Source organism: Eubalaena glacialis, chromosome X (genome assembly GCF_028564815.1).
Source record: "Eubalaena glacialis isolate mEubGla1 chromosome X, mEubGla1.1.hap2.+ XY, whole genome shotgun sequence".
NCBI classification, from domain to species: domain Eukaryota; kingdom Metazoa; phylum Chordata; class Mammalia; order Artiodactyla; family Balaenidae; genus Eubalaena; species Eubalaena glacialis.
The window spans coordinates 119,123,094-119,145,876 of record NC_083736.1 but is presented as its reverse complement, the minus strand read 5'-3'; the positions used below and the strand labels follow the sequence as shown (position 1 = coordinate 119,145,876).

Here is a 22,783-nt window from a genome sequence, read left to right as displayed (position 1 = left end):
TTCAGATTCAACAGAGAAATTACAACATTTACAGACAAGCAAAAGCTAAGAGAATTCAGCACCACCAAACCAGCTTTACAACAAATGCCAAAGGAACTTTTCTAGGGAGGAAACACAAGAGAAGGAAAAGACATACAATAACAAACCCAAAACAATTAAGAAAATGGTAATAGGAATATACATATCGATAATTACCTTAAATGTAAATGGATTAAATGCTCCCACCAAAAGACATAGACTGGCTGAATGGATACAAAAACAAGACCCATATATATGCTGTCTCCAAGAGACCCACTTCAGACCTAGGGACACATACAGACTGAAAGTGAGGGGATGGAAAAAGATATTCCATGCAAATGGAAATCAAAAGAAAGCTGGAGGAGCAATTCTCATATCAGACAAAATAGACTTTAAAATAAAGACTATTACAGGAGACAAAGAAGGACACTACATAATGATCAAGGGATCAATCCAAGAAGAAGATATAACAACTGTAAATATTTATGCATCAAACATGGGAGCACCTCAATACATAAGGCAAATGCTAACAGCCATAAAAGGGGAAATCAACAGGAGCACAATCATAGTAGGGGACTTTAACACCCCACTTTCACCAATGGACAGATCATCCAAAATGAAAATAAATAAGGAAACACAAGCTTTAAATGACACATTAAACAAGATGGACTTAATTGATATTTATAAGACATTCCATCCAAAAACAACAGAATACACTTTCTTCTCAAGTGCTCATGGAACATTCTCCAGGAGAGATCATACCTTGGGTCACAAATCAAGCCTTGGTAAATTTAAGAAAATTGAAATCGTATCAAGTATCTTTTCCGACCATAACGCTATGAGACTAGATATCAATTACAGGGAAAAAAAAGTAAAAAATACAAACACATGGAGGCTATACACTACGCTACTAAATAACCAAGAGATCACTGAGGAAATCAAAGAGGAAATAAAAAAGTACCTAGAAACAAATGACAATGAAAACATGACAACCGAAAACCTATGGGATGCAGCAAAGCAGTTCTAAGAGGGAAGATTATAACAATACAATCCTACCTCAAGAAACAAGAAACATCTCAAATAAACAACCTAACCTTACACCTAAAGCAACTAGAGAAAGAAGAACAAAAAAACCCCAAAGTTAGCAGAAGGAAAGAAATCATAATGGTCAGATCAGAAATAAATGAAAAAGATATGGAGGAAACGATAGCAAAGATCAATAAAACTAAAAGCTGGTTCTTTGAGAATATAACCAAAATTGATAAATCATTAGCCAGACTCATCAAGGAAAAAAGAGAGAAGACTTAAATCAATAGAATAAGAAATGAAAAAGGAGAAGTAACAACTGACACTGCAGAAATACAAAGGATCATGAGAGATTACAACAAGCAGCTATATGCCAATAAAATGGACAACCTGGAAGAAATGGACAAATTCTTAGAAAAGTACAACCTTCCAAGACTGAACCAGGAAGAAATAGAAAATATAAACAGACCAATCACAAGCACTGAAATTGAGACTGTGATTTAAAATCTTCCAACAAACAAAAGCCCAGGACCAGATGGCTTCACAGGCAAATTCTATCAAACATTTAGAGAAGAGCTAACACCTATCCTTCTCAAACTCTTTCAAAATATAGCAGAGGGAGGAACACTCCCAAACTCATTCTATGAGGCCTCCATCACCCTGATACGAAAACCAAAAATGTCACAAAGAGAGAAAACTACAGGCCAATATCACTGATGAACATAGATGCAAAAATCCTCAACAAAATACGAGCAAACAGAATCCAACAGCACATTAAAAGGATCATACACCAAGATCAAGTGGGGTTTATCCCAGGAATGCAACGATTCTTCAATATACGCAAATCAATCAATGTGATACACCATATTAACAAATTGAAGAATAAAAACCATATGATCATCTCAATAGATGCAGAAAAGTTTTTGACAAAATTCAACACCCATTTATGATAAAAACCCTCCAGACAGTAGGCATAGAGGGAACTTACCTCAACATAATAAAGGCCATATATGACAACCCCACAGCCAACATCGTTCTCAATGGTGAAAAACTGAAATCATTTCCACTAAGATCAGGAACAAGACAAGGTTGTCCACTCTCACCACTATTATGCAACACAGTTTTGGAAGTTTTAGCCACAACAATCAGAGAAGAAACAGAAAGAAAATGAATCCAAGTCGGAAAAGAAGAAGTAAAGCTGTCGCTGTTTGCAGATGACATGATACTATACATAGAGAATCCTAAAGATGTTACCAGAAAACTACTAGAGCTAATCAATGAATTTGGTAAAGTAGCAGGATACAAAATTAATGCACAGAAATCTCTTGCATTCCTATACACTAATGATGAAAAATCTGAAAGAGAATTTAAGGAAACACTCCCATTTACCATTGCAACAAGAAGAATAAAATACATAGGAATAAACCTACCTAAGGGGACAAAAGACCTGTATGCAGAAAACTATGAGACACTGATGAAAGAAATTAAAGATGATACAAACAGATGGAGAGATATACCATGTTCTTGGATTGGAAGAATCAACATTGTGAAAATGACTATACTATCCAAAGCAATCTACAGATTCAATGCAATCCCTATCAAATTACTAATGGCATTTTTCACAGAACTAGAATAAAAAATTTCATAATTTGTATGGAAACACAAAAGACCTTGAATAGCCAAAGGAATATTGAGAAAGAAAAACGGAGCTGGAGGAATCAGGCTCCCCGACTTCAGACTATTCTACAGGGCTACAGTAATCAAGACAGTATGGTACTGGCACAAAAACAGAAATATAGATCAGTGGAACAGGATAGGAAGCCCAGAGATAAACCCACGCACATACGGTCACCTTTTTTTTTGATAAATGAGGCAAGAATATACAATGGAGAAAATACAGCCTCTCAAATAAGTGGTGCTGGGAAAACTGGACAGCTACATGTAAAAGAATGAAATTAGAATACTCCCTAACACCATACACAAAGATAAACTCAAAATGGATTAAAGATCTAAATGTAAGGCCAGACACTCTAAAACTCTTAGAGGAAAACATAGGCAGAACACTCTATGACATAAATCACAGCAAGATCCTTTTTGACCCACCTCCTAGAGAAATGGAAATAAAAACAAAAATAAACAAATGGGACCTTATGAAACTTCAAAGCTTTTGCACACCAAAGAAAACCATAAACAAGACGAAGACAACCCTCAGAATGGGAGAAAATATTTGCAAATGAAGCAACTGACAAAGGATTAATCTCCAATATTTACAAGCAGCTCATGCAGCTCAGTATCAAAAAAATGAAATAACCCAATCCAAGAATGGGCAGAAGACCTAAACAGACATTTCTCCAAAGAAGATATACAGATTGCCAACAAACACACGAAAGGATGCTCAACGTCACTAATCATTAGAGAAATGCAAAGCAAAACTACAATGAGATATCATCTCACACCGGTCAGAATGGCCATCATCAAAAAATCTAGAAACAATAAATGCTGGAGAAGGTGTGGAAAAAGGGAACCCTCTTGCACTGTTGGTGGGAATGTAAATTGAGACAGCCCCTATGGAGGTTCCTTAAAAAACTAAAAATAGAACTACCATACAACCCAGCAATCCCACTACTGGGCATATACCCTGAGAAAATCATAATTCAAAAAGAGTCATGTACCACAATGTTCATTGCAGCTCTATTTACAGTAGCCAGGACATGGAAGCAAACTAAGTGTCCATCAACAGATGAATGTATAAAGAAGATGTTGCACATATATACAATGGAATATTACTCAGCCATAAAAAGAAAAGAAATTGTGTTATTTGTAGTGAGGTGGATGGACCTAGAGACTGTCATACAGAGTGAAGTAAGTCAGAAAGAGGAAAATAAATACCATATGCTAACACATATATATGGAATCTATTTTAAAAAGGGTCCTGAAGGACCTAGGGGCAGCACAGGAATAAAGACGCAGATGTAGAGAATGGACTTGAGGACACGGGGATGGGGAAGGGTAAGCTGGGACGAAGTGAGAGAGTGGCATGGACTTATATATGCTACCAAATGTAAAATAAACAGCTAGTGGGAAGCAGCCGCTTAGCACAGGGAGATCAGTTCGGTGCTTTGTGACCACCTAGAGGGGTGGGATAGGAAGGGTGAGAGGGAGACGCAAGAGGGAGGAGATATGGGGACATATGTATATGTATAGCTGATTCACTTTGTTATAAAGCAGAAACTAACACACCATTTTAAAGCAATTATACTCCAGTAAAGATGTTAAAAAAAAAAGACATTAGTTAACCTTGAAAACATTTTGTGAAGTAAAAGAATCTAGTGACAAGGCCACATATGGTAAGATTCCCTTTATAGAAAATGTCTACAATAGGTAAATTTATAAGACAGAATTTAGATTAGTGATTGCCTAGGGCTGAGGGCTAAGGAGAAGTGGGCAGTGACTGCAAATGTGTATGACTTTTCTTTTAGGGGGAGGTAAATGTTCTAAAATTAGGTAGTGTTGTTGGTCTCACAACTTTATTAAAATAGTAAACCATTGAATGCATGCACTAAACAACTTTAAACCGATTGTTTTATGGCATGTGAAACATCTCAATAAAGCTGTTCTTAAAAATTAAAGAAAGGAAAGATGGGCATATTAATATCATACATGTAAACTTCAAAACAAGCAATATTTAGATGGATAAAAAGGACGATTACATAATTATGAAGGGGCTAATTCACCAAATAGACAACAATTCTAAATGTGCGTGCACCTAAAGCAGAACTTTACAATAGAGGAAACAAATATAAAACTTACAAAGAAATAAACAAATCCACATTTGTAATTAGAGATTTCAACACTCCTTCTACAGTACTTGATACATCAAGTACAGAGAAATAAATATGTATATAAATTACTTGAGTGATACTATTAATCAACTTGTCTTAATCGATATATAGAAAATACATCACCCAACAACAGTAGAATAAACATTGTGTTCATGTGCACATGCAACATTTGCCAAGATTTAACATATTTCTGGGTTATAAAACAAACGTCAACAAATTTAAGGAATTTGAGTCAGATAAAGGATGTTCTATGACCATACAGACTTAAATTATGCATAAGTAATGAAAAGATGTCTAGAAACTCCCTAAATAGTGTGAAATTAATAAATACTTATAACAGAGACCAAATTTACCATTCCACCTGAAAAACTTAAGAAACTGTCAAAATATATGAAACAATAGTTCCCACGTCACTGAAAACCATACAACAAAGGATAGTGATCCCAGAAAGATGAGAAACAAATGAGATGAGCTTGACAATTGCTCCAGTTTTATGCCAATTTTATGAAAGATAAAAATCATATGATCATCTGAATAGATGTAGAAAAATTATTTGACAAAATTTGACACCCCTTCACTATAAAATTACTCAACAAATTGGGTATAGAAGGAAAATACCTCAATACAATAAAAACCATATATGACAAACCCACAGCTAATATTATACTCAATGGTAAAAGTTTGAAAGCTTTTCCTCTAAGATCAGGAACAAGACCAGGGTGCCCACTCTCATCATTCTTATTCAACATAGTACTGGAAGTCCCAGCTAAAGCAATCGGGCAAGATCAAGAAACAAAAGGCATCCAAACTGGGAAAAAAAGATGTAAAATTGTCTTTATTTGCAGATGATATTATCTTTTTTTTTCATTGCTGATTTTTTTTAATACAGCAGGTTATTATTAGTCATCAATTTTATACACATCACTGTATACATGTCAATCCCAATCGCCCAATTCGTCACACCCCCACCCCCACCCCCGCCACTTTCCCCCGTTAGTATCCATACGTTTGTTCTCTACTTCTGTGTCTCAATTTCTGCTCTGCAAACCAGTTCATCTGTACCATTTTTCTAGGTTCCACATATATGCGTTAATATACGATATTTGTTTTTCTCGTTCTGACTTACTTCACTCTGTATGACAGTCTCTAGATCCATCCATGTCTCAACAAATGACCCAATTTTGTTCCTTTTTATGGTTGAGTAATATTCCATTGTATATATGTACCACATCTTCTTTATCCATTCATCTGTCGATGGGCATTTAGGTTGCTTCCATGACCTGGCTACTGTAAATAGTGCTGCAATGAACATTGGGGTGCATGTGTCTTTTTGAATTATGGTTTTCTCTGGGTATATGCCCACTGGTGGGATTGCTGAGTCATATGGTAATTCTATTTTTAGTTTTTTAAGGAACTACCATACTGTTCTCCATAGTGGCTGTATCAATTTACATTCCCACCAACAGTGCAAGAGGGTTCCCTTTTCTCCACACTCTTTCCAGCATTTGTTGTTTGTAGATTTTCTGATGATGCCCATTCTAACTGGTGTGAGGTGATACCTCATTGTACTTTTGATTTGCATTTCTCTAATAATTAGTGATGTTGAGCAGCTTTTCATGTGCTTCTTGGCCATCTGTATGTCCTCTTTGGAGAAATGTCTATTTAGGTCTTCTGCCCATTTTTGGATTGGGTTGTTTGTTTTTCTAATATTGAGCTGCATGAGCTGTTTATATATTTTGGAGATTAATCCTTTGTCTGTTGATTCGTTTGCAAATATTTTCTCCCATTCTGAGGGTTGTCTTTTCGTCTTGTTTATGGTTTCCTTTGCTGTGCAAAAGCTTTTAAGTTTCATTAGGTCCCATTTGTTTATTTTTGTTTTTATTTCCATTACTCTAGGAGGTGGATCAAAAAAGATCTTGCTGTGATTTACGTCAAAGAGTGTTCTTCCTATGTTTTCCTCTAAGAGTTTTATAGTGTCTGGTGTTACATTTAGGTATCTAATCCATTTTGAGTTTATTTTTGTGTATGGTATTAGGGAGTGTTCTAATTTCATTCCTTTACATGTAGCTGTCCAGTTTTCCGAGCACCACTTATTGGATATTATCTTATATATAGAAAATCCTAAAGACTCCACGAAGAAATACTGTTGGAACTAATCAACGGATTCAGTAAAGTTGCAGGATATAAAATCAACATACGGAAATTAGCTGTGTTTCTATATGCTAACAATAAAATAACTGAAAAGAAATTAAGAATATCTCATTCACAGCAGCTTCAAAAACAATAAAATATTTAGGAGAAAATTTAACCAAGGAAGTGAAAGATCTGTACACTGACAACTACAAGACTTTGATGAAAGTAATTGAAGACACAAACAAATGGAAAGGTATCCCATGTTCTTGAATTGCAAGAATTAATATTGCTAAGATGTCCATATTACCTAAAGCCATCTATAGATTCAGAGCAATTCTTATCACAATTCCAGTGGCATTTTTCACAGGAATAGAAAAAAAATCCCCAAATTTGTATGGAACCACAAAAGACCCCAAATAGCCAAAACGATTCTGAAAAAAAGAAAAGGAACAAAGCTGGAAGCATCAAACTTCTTGATTTCACACTATATTACAAAGCTATAGTAATCAAAGCAGTATATTACTGGCATGAAAATAGATGTGTAGACCAATGGAACAGAGTAGAAAGCCCAAAATAAGCCCCTGCATATATGGTCAACTAATATTTGATGAGAAAGCCAAAACTACAGTTGACTCTTGAACAACATGGGGGTTAGGGGCACCAACCCCCACACAGTCAAAAATCCGTATATAATTTTACAGTCAGCCCTCTCTATCCATGTTTCCAAATCTGAGTATTAAACCAACCACTGATCATGTAGTCCTACAGTATGAATTTATTGAAAAATTCCGCCTATAAGTGGACCCATGCAATTCAAACCCGTGTTGTTCAAGGGTCAACTGTACGCAGTGGGGAAAGGATAGTCTCTTCAAAAAATCGTTTTGGGAAAACTGGATAAACACAAGCAAAAGAACGAAATTGGATGCCTATCTTATGGCACTCACAAAAACTTACTCAAAATAAATTAAAGACAAATGTAAAACCCAAAACTGTGAAACTACTAGAAGAAAACAACATAGGGGGAAATCTCCTCAACATTGGTTTTGGCAACAATTTTTTGGATACAACAGCAAAAGTAAACAAGTTGGACTAAATCAAACCAAAAAGCTTTTGTACAGCAATAGAAACAATCAGCAAAATGAAAAGGTAACTTACTGAATAGGAGAAAATACTTGCGAACCACATATCTGATAAGGGGTTAATATCCAAAATATATGAGACTCATACAACTGAATAGCAAAAACAAAGTAGTCTTATTTAAAAATGGGTTGAGGACTTGAAAAGACATTTTTTTTTCCAAAGAAGACATAAATGGTTAACACATACATTAAAAGGTGCTCAATGTTGCTAATCATCAGAGAAATGCAAATCAAAACCACAATGATGTATTACTCATATACCTTTTAGAATGGCTGTTATCAAAAAGATAAGCAATAACAAATGCTGGCGAAGATGTGGAGAATAAGGAACCCTGTGCAGTGCTGGTAGAAATGTAAGTTGTAAAGCCACTGTGGAAGACAGAATGGAGGTTCCTCATTAAATTAAAAATAAAACTACCACGTGACCCAGAAATCCACTTGGGTACATATCCAAAGGAAATGAAAACAGGGTATCAAAGAGGTAGCCGCACTCCCATGTTTATTACAGCATTATTCACAATAGCCAAGACATGGATACAACCTAAGTGTCCATCAATGGATAAATCAATAGAGAAAATGTGCGATCTATATCTATATCTGTATTTATATCTAAATCTATATCTATCTATATAGGTAGATACAGATATAGATACATAATTCAGCTATAAAAAAGAAGGAAATTCTGCCATTTGCAACAACGTAGATGTCCCTTAAAAGCGTCATGCTAAGCAAAATAAGTCATACAGAGAAAAACAAACACCGTATGATCTCACTTTATATGTAGACTCTAAAAACATCAAACTCATGGAAAGAGTAGAATGGTGGCTGGGTTGCCAGTAGCTGAGGGGTGGGAAATAGGGAGGTATTGGTCAAAGGGCACAAACTTTGAATAAGATGAATAATTTCCAGGGATATAATGTACAGCATGGTGACTGTAGTTGATAATACTGTATTGTATGCTTGAAAGTTGCTAGGAGAGTAGAGCTCTAATGTTCTCACCACCATCACCATTACAACAAAATGGTAACTATGTGAGGTAAACTGTATTAACTAACCTTGTTGTGGTAAACATTTTGAGAAATAGACATGTATCAAATCGTCATGTTGTATACCTTAGGGTTACACAACGTTATATGTCATTTATACCTCAGTAAAGCTGGGGACAAAAATAGACAGCTGACACTCCCCTATTTAAAGATTTATTATAAGTCCACAGTAATCAAGAAGGATGTTACTGACATAAAAATAGAAAAATAGATCCATCAAACAGAGAGAAAATGCAGAAATATACACAGAATGAATGATCAACCAATTTTTGACGAAGTTATAAAGGCAATTAAGTGGAGAAATTATAGTCTTTTCATTAAATGGTATTAGAAAATGTGCATATATGTATAGAAGAAAAAAATGAACTTCAATCCATACCTCACACTGTATATAAATTCAACTCCAAATAAATTGTAGGCAGAAATAGAAAAACTAAATCTTTTTAAAGTTTTAGTTTCTTAATATGGTATATTACATTGATTAGCATCACTAGTCTTCAGAGAAATGCAAATCAAAACCACGAAGAGAAACCATTCACACCACTAGAAGGACTGCAATAATAATAATATAAAAAGATAATAAAAATTGTTGACAAAAATGTGAAGAAATTGGAAATCTCATGCATTGCTGGTAGGAATGTAAAATGATACAATCACTTTAAAAAACTGACAGTTTCCAAAAATGTTTAAAAACAGAGTTACCATATGACCCAGCAATTCCACTCCTAGGTACATACCTAAGAGAAATGAAAACGTATCTCTGCACAAAAACTTGTACATGAATTTCATAGCAGCATTATTTACCATAAGAAAAGTGGAAACAACCCATTTGACTCTCAAGTGATGATTGGATAAATAAAACTATAAAACTTATTGGATAAAACATAGCAGAAAACAGGACCAGGCAAGTGAGGGGCCTAGGGTGCAAAATTTAAGAACGTCCTCACTCTTGGGGATTTGCACAACCTTGAGAGATACTCCTTAAATTTTGCACCTTAGACCAATCATCTCCTCGGTCTGGTGCAGACTTTGAGAGAATGCTTAGTGAGCGTGCGGTAGGCAATGATTTCTTAGAAATGACACCAAAAGTAAAGTCCTAAACATTTTTAACATGGTAAACTGAGCTTCATTAAAATTAAAAACTTCTGGGACTTCCCTGGTGGTGCAGTGTTTGGGAATCCGCCTGCCAATGCAGGGGACACGGGTTTGATCCCTGGTCCGGGAAGATCCCACATGCCGAGGAGCAACTAAGCCGGTGCGCCACTACTACTGAGCCTGCGCTCTAGAGCCCGCGAGCCACAACTACTGAGCCCACATGCCACAACTACTGAAGCCCACGCACCTAGAGCCTGTGCTCTGCAACAAGAGAAGCCACTGCAATAAGCCCACGCACTGCAACGAAGAGTAGCCCCCGCTCGCCCATGCGCAGCAACAAAGACCCAACGCAGCCAAAAATAAATAAAAAATAAATAAATTTCTAAAAAAAATTTAAAACTTCTGCTCTTCAGAAGATTCCATTAAGAGAATGAAAAACAAGTCACAGACAGGAAAAAAATTATCCAGAATATATAAAAAAAACTTTCAACACAATCAAAAATCTCACTTAAAAATAGGCAGAAGATATATGACCAAAGGATGGGGGAAAATATGAAAATGTTCATCATTATTTGTAGGTAATTATGAATTAAATATGGCATATCCATATGGCATATCCAAAATAATAATGAAATGTTATTTGACATTAAAAAACAATAAAGTTCTGATACATGATGTGACATGGTTGAATCTTGAAAATATTATGCTACATGAAAGAAGCCAGTCACAAAAGATTACATACTGTGTGATTCCATTTATATGAAATGTCCAGAATAGGGAAGTCTGTGAAGATAGAAAGTAGTTTGGTGGTTGCCTAAACTTGGGGGACCGGAAAGATAGAGATTGACTGCTAACTGGTATGTGGCTACTTTTTGGAGTGATGAAAATATGATTAAATTAGATTATGGCAATGGTTGCACAACTCTGTGAATACACTAACAATATTGTACACTCTAAACTATAGATTGGAAATTATGGAAACTATATCTCAATAAATCTTTTTAAGAATAACCAGGAGACTTCTGCTCAGGAGAAGATCACATAGCCCTTTTTCTCCCAAGCTCCTCCCTATCAAGTACAAGTATAAGCCCTGGAAATAACTTCAGAGAAAACCAAAGTAGAATTCTAAAAGATATAAGAGGAAGGTTTAGGACCCTAGGACTAGAGAAACAGCACAGTACAAAGTTGTCTTATTACCTCTAACCCAAGAAAGAAAGGTGACCCAGGACTGCCATTTCCTGAACACCAGCTTAGTTTTAGAAACAGAAGGCGGCCCAGGTAGGCTCATTCTTTTTCTGGATCAAATGAAAGTCCCACCTATCACAGGTGAGCCAGGCAGCACTACAAATCAATAACAGAAAGATGGCAGAAAAATCTCAAAACACTTAAAAAGTAAACTAACCTTCTATATAATCCATTGGTCAATGAGAAAGTCTCAAAGGAAATTTTTAAAATATATTGAACTGAATGAAAATACAACACATCAAAACTTGTGGTACACTGTTAAAGCACTGAACATTTACATTAGAAAAGAGAAAATCAATAATCTAAGTTCCTACCTAAAGAAACTAGAAAAAGCAGAGGAAAATAAACAAGCATAAAGCAGAAAAGAGGTTGTATTGGGGATGAGTTAGAGTGAAGGGGGCTGTTGTTTGAGGGGAATGATATTGAAATGGAATATGAATGGGAGGAGAATTAGAGAAGGACATGACCTGGGGTGTGCAAGAGAATTGCTGAGTGGCCTGAGGGCCCAGCTGAGGTTGGAAATTCTATTAGATGAACCAATATTTGGAGGGCTACTACATTTTCTCACAGTGGTCATTATGAGATTGGAGGAATCAGATGCTTGGAGGGACCCAAGGCTGAGAGTAAATAGTGCAGACATGGTATTTCAAGAGCAAGGGAATGAAGATACAGTCAGTTCTAAATTAATATGCCCTGAGATCCTGCCTGGACAAGGAAAGAAGTGAAGAGAAAAGAAAAGGCTTGAGGCACTGGACATCTCAACAAGACCAAAGAGCAGAAGACGTGGAATCCAGCCATTGTTAGGAGATTTGAGTCACAGTGGAATACTGGAGTTGAGGCTTTTGGAAGTGATGTCATGCCTAGTGATGCCAAGTGGCTGCAGGTGGTTGAAATGCTAAGTTAAAGGATGAAAGGCCAGGGTGTGGGATGGGTCTTCCACGTAGATATTGTTGAGGTCACCTAGGATGAGGACAGGACTTAGAGTGTCAAGGAAGCCCATTGAGCTGGCCCTTAGAGTATGGGGAAGAGTGAGGATAATGTCCATATCTACTCACCACTCTCAGCCCCAACTCCTTGGTTGGTAGTCAGCACTAGGGGGGAATGTAGGGGAAGCAATAAGATCAGGAGAAAACCTGGTTTCAGGGAAGGCCAGGAAGTGAAGGGAATGTTTTGAATCAATCTACTTACCTACTTGTTATCTGGTTTATTTGTTGATTTTCAAGCTGAGTGGGAAAAGCACAGGTGAACTCTTCCAAGGACACATCGTACTATTTTAGCTCCATAAAGTCCTGGAATGGCAGTCAGAGGCCTGTCTGGATCTTAATCCAGATCTCTGACCTCAAGTAAGTCCTTTCCAAATATGAGCCCTACTGTGACCATACATATAACAGAGAGTTGGAATGGATGAGCTTTATATTTTCTGCTGGGTTTAATATCTGTGGGTCCTAGATACAACTGCTAGGGTCTGTCTGAGATATCACAGTTGTTGTCTAATGGCTTGTCTGAAGAAAGGACCTATAAGGAAGGAACCTGAAGCTTGCTTGTTAAAAGTGCAAATCCAAACCAAAAAAACTGACTGCAGACATCACAGTGCATCTTTGTGTCAAAGGAAGAATCCTAAAATTTTAGGATAAGCCAGTATAATCTAGTCGTTGAAGTTTTGAAGACTGGCTGTTTTCCACTAAGCAGATGTGTAATTTGGGCAGGTTATTTGACCTCTCTGTATCTCATTTTCCTCAAGAAGAAAATGAGGATGACAGTAACATGTATCTCATAGAGTTGCTGTGAATATTAAGTAAAATGATGCAAGTAAAGCTTTAAACACATTTAGGAACTCGATATGTGTGAACTATCATTATAATTATTATTGTAAAATAATCATTATTATAGGAGGGACCCAACATTACCTTTCTGCTGTCTGTAAAACTCTACAGAAGGAAATACCCTAAAGTAAAGTGTGCAAAAATAAATAATACACATCATTCCACTTTCTGGAACTCTGTCCCTGACATGTGAAATTTCCAAGCATGTCATGAAGTCTTAAGCTTTCAAGAAAGTTTGGCGGTCCCATCAATCAAACAGAAGCATGTTCTTCTCTTACCCTTGGAAATCATATGTCTCAGGATATTTCTAGGTTTTCATTTTTGACCAATCCAGGGGGAATTTCTCAGTTGAGAGCACCTAGTGATCTCTCCCTTTATTCCCCTCTTTTCTCCTTTTAGAGGGCCTCCTCTTAAGCTTTATTCTTTTCCCCTACTTCTCCTTCATCCCTTCTACATTCTCTTTATTCAGTTACAGCTCTTTCCCCTTTCTTCCACTTTACTCTCCTTTATCACGCACCACACCCTTTTTTTCCACCTCACCCCTTTATTCCATTTATCTCCATCTCCTTATTCCACATTACCCCTTCCCCTTTATTCCCCAACACCCTCTCCTTTATCCCACCTCACCCCCCTTATCCCACATCACCTCCCTTTATTCCATTTCTCTCCATCCCTTTATCCCATATCACCCCTCCCCTCTATTCTCCATCACCCCTTCTCTTGTACCCCACATCACTCCCCTTTATTCCACCTCACATCTTTATTCCATCTCTCTCCATCCCCTTATTCCAAATCACCCCTTCCCCTTTATTCCACTCACTCCATCCCTTTACACCATGTCACCCCTGCCCTTTATTCCACATCACCCTCTTCTATTTCGTTCCTCTTCCCCACCTCTCTTTCCCCTTCAGCTCCAGCTAGAGCTTCCCAACTCACCAACAAAATTTCAAATAAAATAAACACACACACAGTATGCCATGAATATGCTGCTGTCACAATACAGATGTTTATTAATGATTAAATGCCAGAGAAGTTTTAACAATCACAAATCTTCGAGCTCTGTGGTTGTTACCCATTGTCTGATCAATTTCTATCCCTCAATACAATACATTCTTCATTCTATGGACCTTAGCAGTTGGTATCCCTCAATAACAGCTATAATTTTGGATGTCATACATAACCCATATCTGCGTGTTACCAGAGCATGTCCCGCAAATTTGTACCGTCCTGCATAGAGGAACTACAGAGACGATATTTAAGAACATTTGTAATCAGGTGACTTTTACTGCTTGGAACTATGTGTTCATACCTAACTAGCTGTTTTGCTGACAACAGGATGTGGTTGCCAGCTGTCTGTAAAACAGATCTAGGTAATAAAATCAAATTTTTCCTCTAACTTTTGACCCCAGAAAAGCTAGTTGGGTTTCTCAGGATTTGGGGAGTGGCTGTTTGACGAGCCATTGGTCTAAATAATTTGGAAAAAATTATCCTGAGGCGGTGGAGTGGCTGCGGGGACACGGCTATGAGTTGGTGTGACATGGTTTAGCATTAACTGTCAGCTGTCAGTAGGCTGAACTAACATCCTAGCATGCCTCTTGAGGGCCTTTCCAATTGAGCTCTTAGGAGGAGGGTAGGAAAGTCAGGAAAAGCATGCAATCCCCTTTGGGGGAGGGAAAGCACCTCGAGATTTGTGAGCTTCTCTGGGACAGGTGTTTACCACAAATGTCACATCAATTAAAGGAACGGCTGTAGTAAGGGAGAGCCAGGATCAGGGATAAAAGAGAGAGGCAAGGTAGCACCAGGGCGCCTGAGCATGACACAGAAACATCTCCACTTTTACCAGCTGAAGGGACCAAGCATCCCCGGCAAAGGGGCTGGTAGTGTGTTTGGAATTCACAACCTGACCCGAGCACCAGGTGGAACTCCTTCTTACCCTCAGATCTTTACCTTCAAGACTCTCCTTAATGTTTCCTGTGACATCCCAGGTCTACCCCCACCCTTTCCCCCTGTCTGGCACCATATAGAAGGAAAAACATCTAAGGAAAGAAGTAGCCGACGCCAGTTTTGGCCTCCTTCTCCCGGGGCACACGGAGCAATGGGCGGTCTTGCTCCAGAATGGGGGGGTTACCCGCTCCTTCATCATCGTCATGGGAACGGGCAGTGCCGGGAGGCACAGCTGGCTCCTCAGAGGAACCTGGAAAATAGTAACAATGTTAACTCCTTATGTTTCTAGACTTCACACTTTGCACAGCACCCAAGGAACTAAGACCTAATTTTGAGCTTCAAATACAGTATGAGGCAAGAAGTTAGGGCAGAAATGATTATCCCCATTTGACATGTAAGAAAACTGCAGCCTAACAGTAGAACATACATCTCTAAATCTAGGCCCACTGTGGAAGCTGGGTGTGTGGGGGCGGGGGGCAGGAGGGCAGGGCCATGTTAGAGAACAGAAAGAGTGAGATAGATACCCCGTGCTTAGAGCAAATGGGCAATACCACCAGGGAAGCGAGGAAGTGGGCGTCCTCCTAACAACCACCACCACCCTACAACCAGCCTGACTAATTTTACTAAGCAAATGAGTAACAAAGCTGGAGCCGGAAGCTTACAGAACTTCATGGAGGGGAGAAAGCAGGTGTCGGTCTTCAATGACTCTGAGGAGGACCTGTAGTCCATGACTTGGCCAGGCTGAGACTTGCTTTTAAGGAAGGCGGTATCTACAGGAAATGTAACAGCTGCATCTTCTTTGTGGAACTGGATGGTCCTTGGACTCTGAACTTCTTTAGAGTCAAGATTACTAGGCATTGGGACTGCTTCCACCTTCATGATTTCTTCAAGATTGACAGCTAGGTCTGGCTGAGGGTCTGGAATTGTATTGAGAATGGAGACATCTTCAGGGTCTGGAGCCATATTTGTAATTTCATCTTCTTCAAAAGTGTTGGCTAGGTCTTTCTGAGAATCCGGAATTTTGTTGCGAATTTGAGTGCCCTCAGGCTCTGGAACCACACTGAGAACTGTGTCTTCTTCAAGATTGGGGTTTTCTTCAGAGTCTTGGATTCCACTGACATCAGAGTCTTCTTTGTGTCCTGGGATTTCTTCAGCGTCTGAGGCTTCTTCATTGTTTGGGACTCCACTTACATCTGAATATTCTTCCTGGTTCTGAATTTCATCAAAATCAGAGACATCTTCAGGGCTCGTTACCACATGGAGGGCTGGGACCTCTTCAGGGTTGGAGTCTTCTTCAGAGCCTGCAATTCCATTGACTTCTGGAGTTTCTTCATAATCTGGAATTTCTTCAGTATCTGAGGTTTCTTCATCATTTGGGACTCCATCAAGAGCTGGAACCTCTTCAAGACTGGGGTCTTCTTCAGAGTCTGAGAGCCCATTAACCTCTGGGGATTCTTCGTGATTTGGGATTTCATGACCACCAGGGGCTTCTTCAGGGCTTGGGACCACATGAAGAGCTGGGACTTCATCAAAATCAAGGTCTTCATCAGAGTCTGAAATCCCATTGACCTCTTCGTGGCCTGGAACTTCTTCAGCATTTGAGGCTTCATCATTTGGGATTTCATCAAGGGCTGGGACCTCTTCAAGATTGGGGTCTTCTTCAGAATCTGGGTTTTCATCATTGTCTGAGTCATCTGCATGGCCTGGGACTCCATCAGTGTCAGGGGCTTCTTCATTGTCTGGGACTTCATCAGTATCTGAGGCTTCTTCATTGTTCGGGATTACATCAAGATAGGGAACTTCTGCTAGGTCAAGGTTTTGGTAGTCTTCAAAATCTGGTCCTTCTTCAAGGTCGTGGTTTGGGTTTTCTCCAGGGTTTGGGATTTCTTGCACATCTTGGGCTACTTCAGGGTCTGGAACCATATCAAAATATAGTATTTCTTCAAAGTCTTGGATTTCAATGAGTTCTAGAATTTCATCATCAGGGTCTAGAATGTCCTCAAGGGGAGGAAGATCATCAAAATTCAGGGTATTGTCATCATCGTCGTTGTCGTCATCGTCGTCATCTTCATCAGGCTCTGGAATGCCTTCGAGATGTGGGCCTTGAATCTCCAAGTCATTTGGAATCTCGAGACCTTGGACTTCACCAAAGACTACTCCTTGATTGAGATATTCAAATACTAGTTCTTCATTGACTGGCACATCTTCCTCAGAGGACTCATCTTCCTCAAGGGGCTCATCTTCAGCAAGGACCTGGCCTTCAGGAAGGGCCTGACCTTCACCAAGGGACTGACCTTCACCAGGGGTCTGACCGCCAGCAGGGAACTGACCTTCATCAAAGGGCTTGCTTTGACCAAGGACAGCAGCCCGGGCTTCAGCAGAGTTTTCCACTGGATCAGAAAGTAAAGCATCCTCTTCCATCTTTATCCGTGCGCTCCTGAAGGGGAATGAATTTGAAAAAGCAAGTCAGTTTGTATACTTGGGTTGACTAATATAAAGGTGGCCTGGGGTTGGGAGCCCCCATAGGTGATTCTCCTTCAGGCTAAGCATGAACAAACCAAGAAAACACTCACTGGATCTTCCTCAAATTCCTGCGTCTGATAAAATCAAGGGCTTCAGGACTGGATTTCCATACACGCTTAGCAACCTGCCTCTGAATATGGGGAGGCACCTGAGGGTAAAATTAGCAATGTTAGCCTTTATTACACAACATTTTAAAAATCTATACTCATCTCTATCAGGTACCCAGAACTGAAGGCACCATGCCCAGCTAATGTAGGAAGGATTTCTAGACTGGGAGATTTGTGGCTGCCTGCTTTGGATACCCCCAGGGATGCATGTAGCACTCTTCCTTGCCTTGTGAACAGGTGAAAGAGCTGTGAAATAAGTGTGTCCAAAGTTTCCACCTACCTGAAAGAGGATATCCCAGTTATCAATCATGGCACGGACCACATTGACAGAAGCAACATAGTGGTCAATCCCCAGTCTTGTTTTCCTGGACTCCCTCTTGGCAGATGTCCCCCTCTTCAGGAGAGCAGATCCAAACACCAAAGCCAAATTGGTGGAAGTCATTCGATTGCCTGAAACCTAAGTAAAGGAAAGCAGAAAGTGATCAACTCTGAAGTAGTAATGGAAGTTACCCAAATAGAAATGTCTCTTTTTGTTCTTGTTTCCCTCTCCCTCTGTCTCTCTGTCTCTGTCTCTTTCTCATATACTCCCACACATCTCCCCTTCTATAAGTCTCACTACCCTTTCCCAGAGCTTTTTACCAACTGTCCATCAATGCCAATGGAGTCCTCGCAGTTCTCAGTGATCTTATGCAGGACCTTCAGGAGACGCTCCAGGGTGTCACTGTGGCAAGGTGGCATCAGGTAAACCAGCAACTGCAAGGCAGAAAGCTGATCCTGTGGCTTCAGAGCTAGAGGAAGGAAAACAGGGACTGGCTTAGGGGGCTAGCCTTGGCAGCAGCCTGATACAAAGAAAGGTGTGATTCTGGCTGAAAAATGCCAAAGGCTATGGATAAAGTACTCAAGCATCTTTTCTTTGCTCATTCTCACGTCATTTGAGCTCAGGATTCCTAAAAGCAAGAAGTGCTCCCATCAAAGTCAGACCCCCTCCCTACAGAACCTAGGTTCTTCTTTGCCCTGAGAGGGTGCACACAGCTTCAAGAAGCTCTAGAGAGATTTCCAAACAACAGACTTATAGCGGAATCTGGAGAGGTGTTTTCATCTTCTGGTGTTCATTTTGCCTTAGTTCCTTGGGGTCTTGCAGCCTGAGCTCTGTCCCCAGAACCCCACATCCCCTGTACTATTTCCTTTCCTTGCCCAACAAGGGAGAGCAGAAGACTCACTTGCTGTCAGGAGGAAGGACATGTACAGATCATCTGGCAGCAGAGAGTCCTTCATGTCACGGAAAAACTCCTTGAGAAGTGCGGCCACATCATGCACATTCTGAGAGTCATCCAGCACTACATCCAGACCTTGATCAAATTCTTCACGGAGCTAGAAAAAGAGAGAGAATACATTCGGTGGCTGCTCTGCCCATCACAGGCTCCCTACTGGCCACTCCTTCAGTAAGTCTCAGGCTTCAGTGGAGGTAGTTGGCTATACGGTGTGCCTAGGGGGCTAAAAAGAAGACTGTGCTCCCTTCACGAGGCATGACATTCTCTTCAGGTCTGTGGGGGAGCCCCCACCCCCACCAGTTTTTTCTCACTGAAGGAACAAAAGCATAAACATAGCTGATTTACCTTACGCACTCTCTGCTCAGAATATTCCAGGGTGAAAATCCCGACTGTGCTTAAGCCTGAAAGAAAAGACCAGGGGATGCTAAGTATCTGTGCTCACCGCCCCCACCCCCAGCATTTCCCTCTTCCTCCCCCATTGTATCCCAACCCCAACTGGTGGCAGGGGAATGTTTCAAGCCCTTCATCCCTTGACCTCTTTCCTCTCCCCATCTCTAGAACACCGTTCTTTCTCTTGAATTGCCTCCTACCTTGATTTAACCATCATTCTTGGCCCCTTACCATGCTTCTCAATGAAGCTGCAGCAAGCCTCAACAACCTGGGGGATTTGCTTAGCAATCGGATTGAGGCTCATTTTCCTTTTGGATCCCAGAAGTCGCTGGCCAATTGGAAAGGAAGTCTTGGAAAGTTGCAGGGTCTGCAGCAGCAGGGCCCCGTCCTCCAGTTCAGCCAGGCTATCCACAGAGACTGCACCCTGTGGAGAAACCCGGACTATGTTAAAATGGGGGAGCAGGAGGGTCACTCTGGACCTTCCTGAAGATTGCATCACATTCACAACAGGAGACATTCTCTCTGTGGCAAGCCAATTACACCCCTCCAACACGTTCTGTTCAGCTCCCCTTCTCTCTGAGGACACAGGCCTTGACCTTCCCGCCCCACATCCCTGGACACTTCAAGAAGGTCCCTGCCTGAAGACTGGAGGGTTTAACTCACTCGACGCCCACGGCGAGTAAACTCCCGGGGCAAGGAGGGCTCATCCCGCCTGCGACTGAAAAAGCGCCTGATGCGGCCAAACATCCTTTGCACCACATTTCCTCGACGACGGCCCGCAACCTGACCGGTGGCTTCTTCAATCTGCATCGCGGCTCTCAGTTCAAGTTGCTTGCGGCGGGTAAGCTCGTTCACCAGCACCTCTTCCAGTCGAATGCCAAACGTCTTGAGTGATACCGCTGGGGAGCCAAGGAGAGAAAGAATGAGAAACGTCAACGCTCCGCAGCGCTTAAATCAGGAGGAACTGCAGGGGCTGTAGCACTCCTGTAAGCAACCGCCCCCAGCCAACCCCACCCCACCAGCCCCGCAGCGCCCCTCCCTGGGGAGGGAGCCAAAGGCACCCTGCGATGGTCTGGCTGAACGACTCAGCTCCACTCAACTACCCCGACGGGGTCTCTGCCTTAAGTCCTGCCAGGGGGTGACCACCTTGAAGCAATGAGGGCAATTTCTTCTGGGCAAACTGTCTGGGGTAGATTCACCCGGAAGGCTTAGGCATATCTGACGGGACTGCCCAGCACTCCTGCAGCTAGTGCGCCATTTCCTGAAATCATCCCCTGCGGGGTTTCTGGAAGCTGGGTGGTGGGGGGGAGTGAGTCCCCCCCAGGGGCAGTGGGCACCGCCCAGTCTCCAGTAGCCAGGGACGCAGTACAGGAGGGGTGCAGCATTCTATTTCTTTACTAAGGACAGTATGAGAGACCCTCACCCCTCTCTTGTCCTCTCAGAATCAGAAACCACTTCTCCAAGGTGTTTGGACGGTCAATAGGTAGAGCTATGGGAAGAGAAAAAGAAAACACACGCATTCTCATACAAGTAGGATTTGATAAGTGACTAAAGCATCGCAATGCATTGATCCACAGGGATTGGGGAGAGGGGCAAACAGCTCTGACCAGCCCCCCAAAAGTGTTTTGCTTTCACTCAGCCTCAGTTTCCCCATTTGAAAACGGGACCAATCCTAACTACCACATATGAGACTCCAAGAATTTAACCAAACCAGATCATCTAAGGCGCCGCGTGCGCAGCGCGCATCTTGTTACGCACCAGCAGTAGCTCAACACAACGCTTAAAACGTAAATTCCGGGGCTCCGAGGCCGCGGGACAGCGCAACAGGCGAGGGGAGGGGCTCTGCCTGCGGCGCCTCGGCTAGTAAGGGTCGCTAAGTTACTGCTGGCGCGCTTGCTTCCAGGATGCCGTCGGCTCCCAGCGCTGCGGCCGCGGGAGAAGCGGGGACACCCGCTATCTCCGCACTCCGACCCCCGCAGTGGCGGCTGCCCGCGGGGTCTCCTCGCCCTTTGCTGCGCTCCTTTTAGGCCGCGCCGGGCGAACCTGCGGCCCCCTGCACTTTTCATCACTGCGGCGGCACCCCTCGGCTCGCGTGACCCCCTCCCACCTCCCCTCAGTCGCAGAATCTGCGCCTGCACCGCGGAGACCACTGGCGCGCTCGACCCCCGTCCTGCGCTGGGTCCCGCTCGCTCCCAGCGCACCTCCCGCCTCCGCTCCCCGCACCCGCACCCGCCCTCCCGCTACTCGCCCGGATTGGCCCGTGTCTCTCTCTCACTGTCTCGCTATCTCCCTCTAACTCTTCGTCTCTCAACCGCGCTGTCTCTGTCTGTCCCAGTCTTCTCTGAGTGTCCCTCTGCGTCTCCATCTCATTCCGACTTGTTCTGGCACCTCACCTGGTGCGTCTGTCTTTTCACCTGTCCTCTGTCCACCTGTCTGTCCCTGGTATCTGCCTGTCTCACTGCCCCTCAAGCCCCCAGGCTTCAACCCAACTCAACTAATCTTTACCTCTTCCCAATTCACCAAACACCCTTCAACTCCCGCTCCCTCAGTTCTCCAGGATCCAGGAGAACCGGCCAGGTCCAAGACCAGAGGAGAGTCCCTCCCACCCTCCTGGACCCCCAATTCGTCCCGTTCCGCCCAGGGGGTCCACTCGGCCCGAAGGCGAGGATGCCACATCCCGGCGTACTGCTCACCTCTTTCAGGTTTGAATTCAGAGAGGAAATGCCTGGCCACGAGTTCGTGGTAAGCAGTCTCTTGCAGCTTCAGACGCTCCAGCTCGGAGAGGCTGTGTATTGAGATCATCTTGGTCCTGCGGTCCGGGTTGTGTCCTGGGGCTCCTCCCAGGACGTTCACTAAAAAAATGAAGGCGGACAACAACAGCAGAGGGGGCATGATTCTGGGGCACAGTGTCCTTGCTGCCTTCAGAGAAGGAATGCAGCCTCCCATTCTGGAATCGGATGATTATCAGGACTGCATCATCCAATTGTCACTGGACCTGGTGGAGGGAACTATGGGGGGGGGGAGGGTGGTAAAGGGGGAGGGAAAACTGGGAGGTGGCTTCACCCTCAAGCAGAGCTGCCTCTGGCTGCTTATTAAAAAAAAAAATCCAACTTAAAAAAAGCCAGCCCTGAACCGACAGTCCAGAAAAGAGAAAACCTAATTAGGCAAAAAGGAAAAAAAA

The 22,783-nt window shown here is 41.9% G+C and overlaps 1 protein-coding gene across 2 annotated transcripts in view; it reads right to left on the bottom strand.

Moving 5' to 3' along the window:
• Positions 1-15,403: 15,403 nt before the first annotated feature.
• The window catches only part of ARHGAP36 (Rho GTPase activating protein 36), a 29,462-nt gene continuing 22,082 nt past the window's right edge, over positions 15,404-22,783 (bottom strand). Inside the window, exons 2-12 of one of the 2 annotated variants that reach the window (XM_061178773.1) lie at positions 22,296-22,454; positions 21,026-21,091; positions 20,266-20,501; positions 19,834-20,026; positions 19,558-19,613; positions 19,162-19,312; positions 18,581-18,729; positions 18,222-18,398; positions 17,885-17,982; positions 17,642-17,748; positions 15,404-15,561 (exon numbers count right to left, since the gene is read on the bottom strand). In XM_061178773.1, coding sequence (XP_061034756.1) covers positions 15,404-15,561; positions 17,642-17,748; positions 17,885-17,982; positions 18,222-18,398; positions 18,581-18,729; positions 19,162-19,312; positions 19,558-19,613; positions 19,834-20,026; positions 20,266-20,501; positions 21,026-21,091; positions 22,296-22,454 — 1,550 coding nt within the window. Of the gene's footprint in view, positions 15,562-17,641; positions 17,749-17,884; positions 17,983-18,221; positions 18,399-18,580; positions 18,730-19,161; positions 19,313-19,557; positions 19,614-19,833; positions 20,027-20,265; positions 20,502-21,025; positions 21,092-22,295; positions 22,549-22,783 lie in introns of those variants that run through there. The other variant, XM_061178772.1, reaches the window with a different exon arrangement.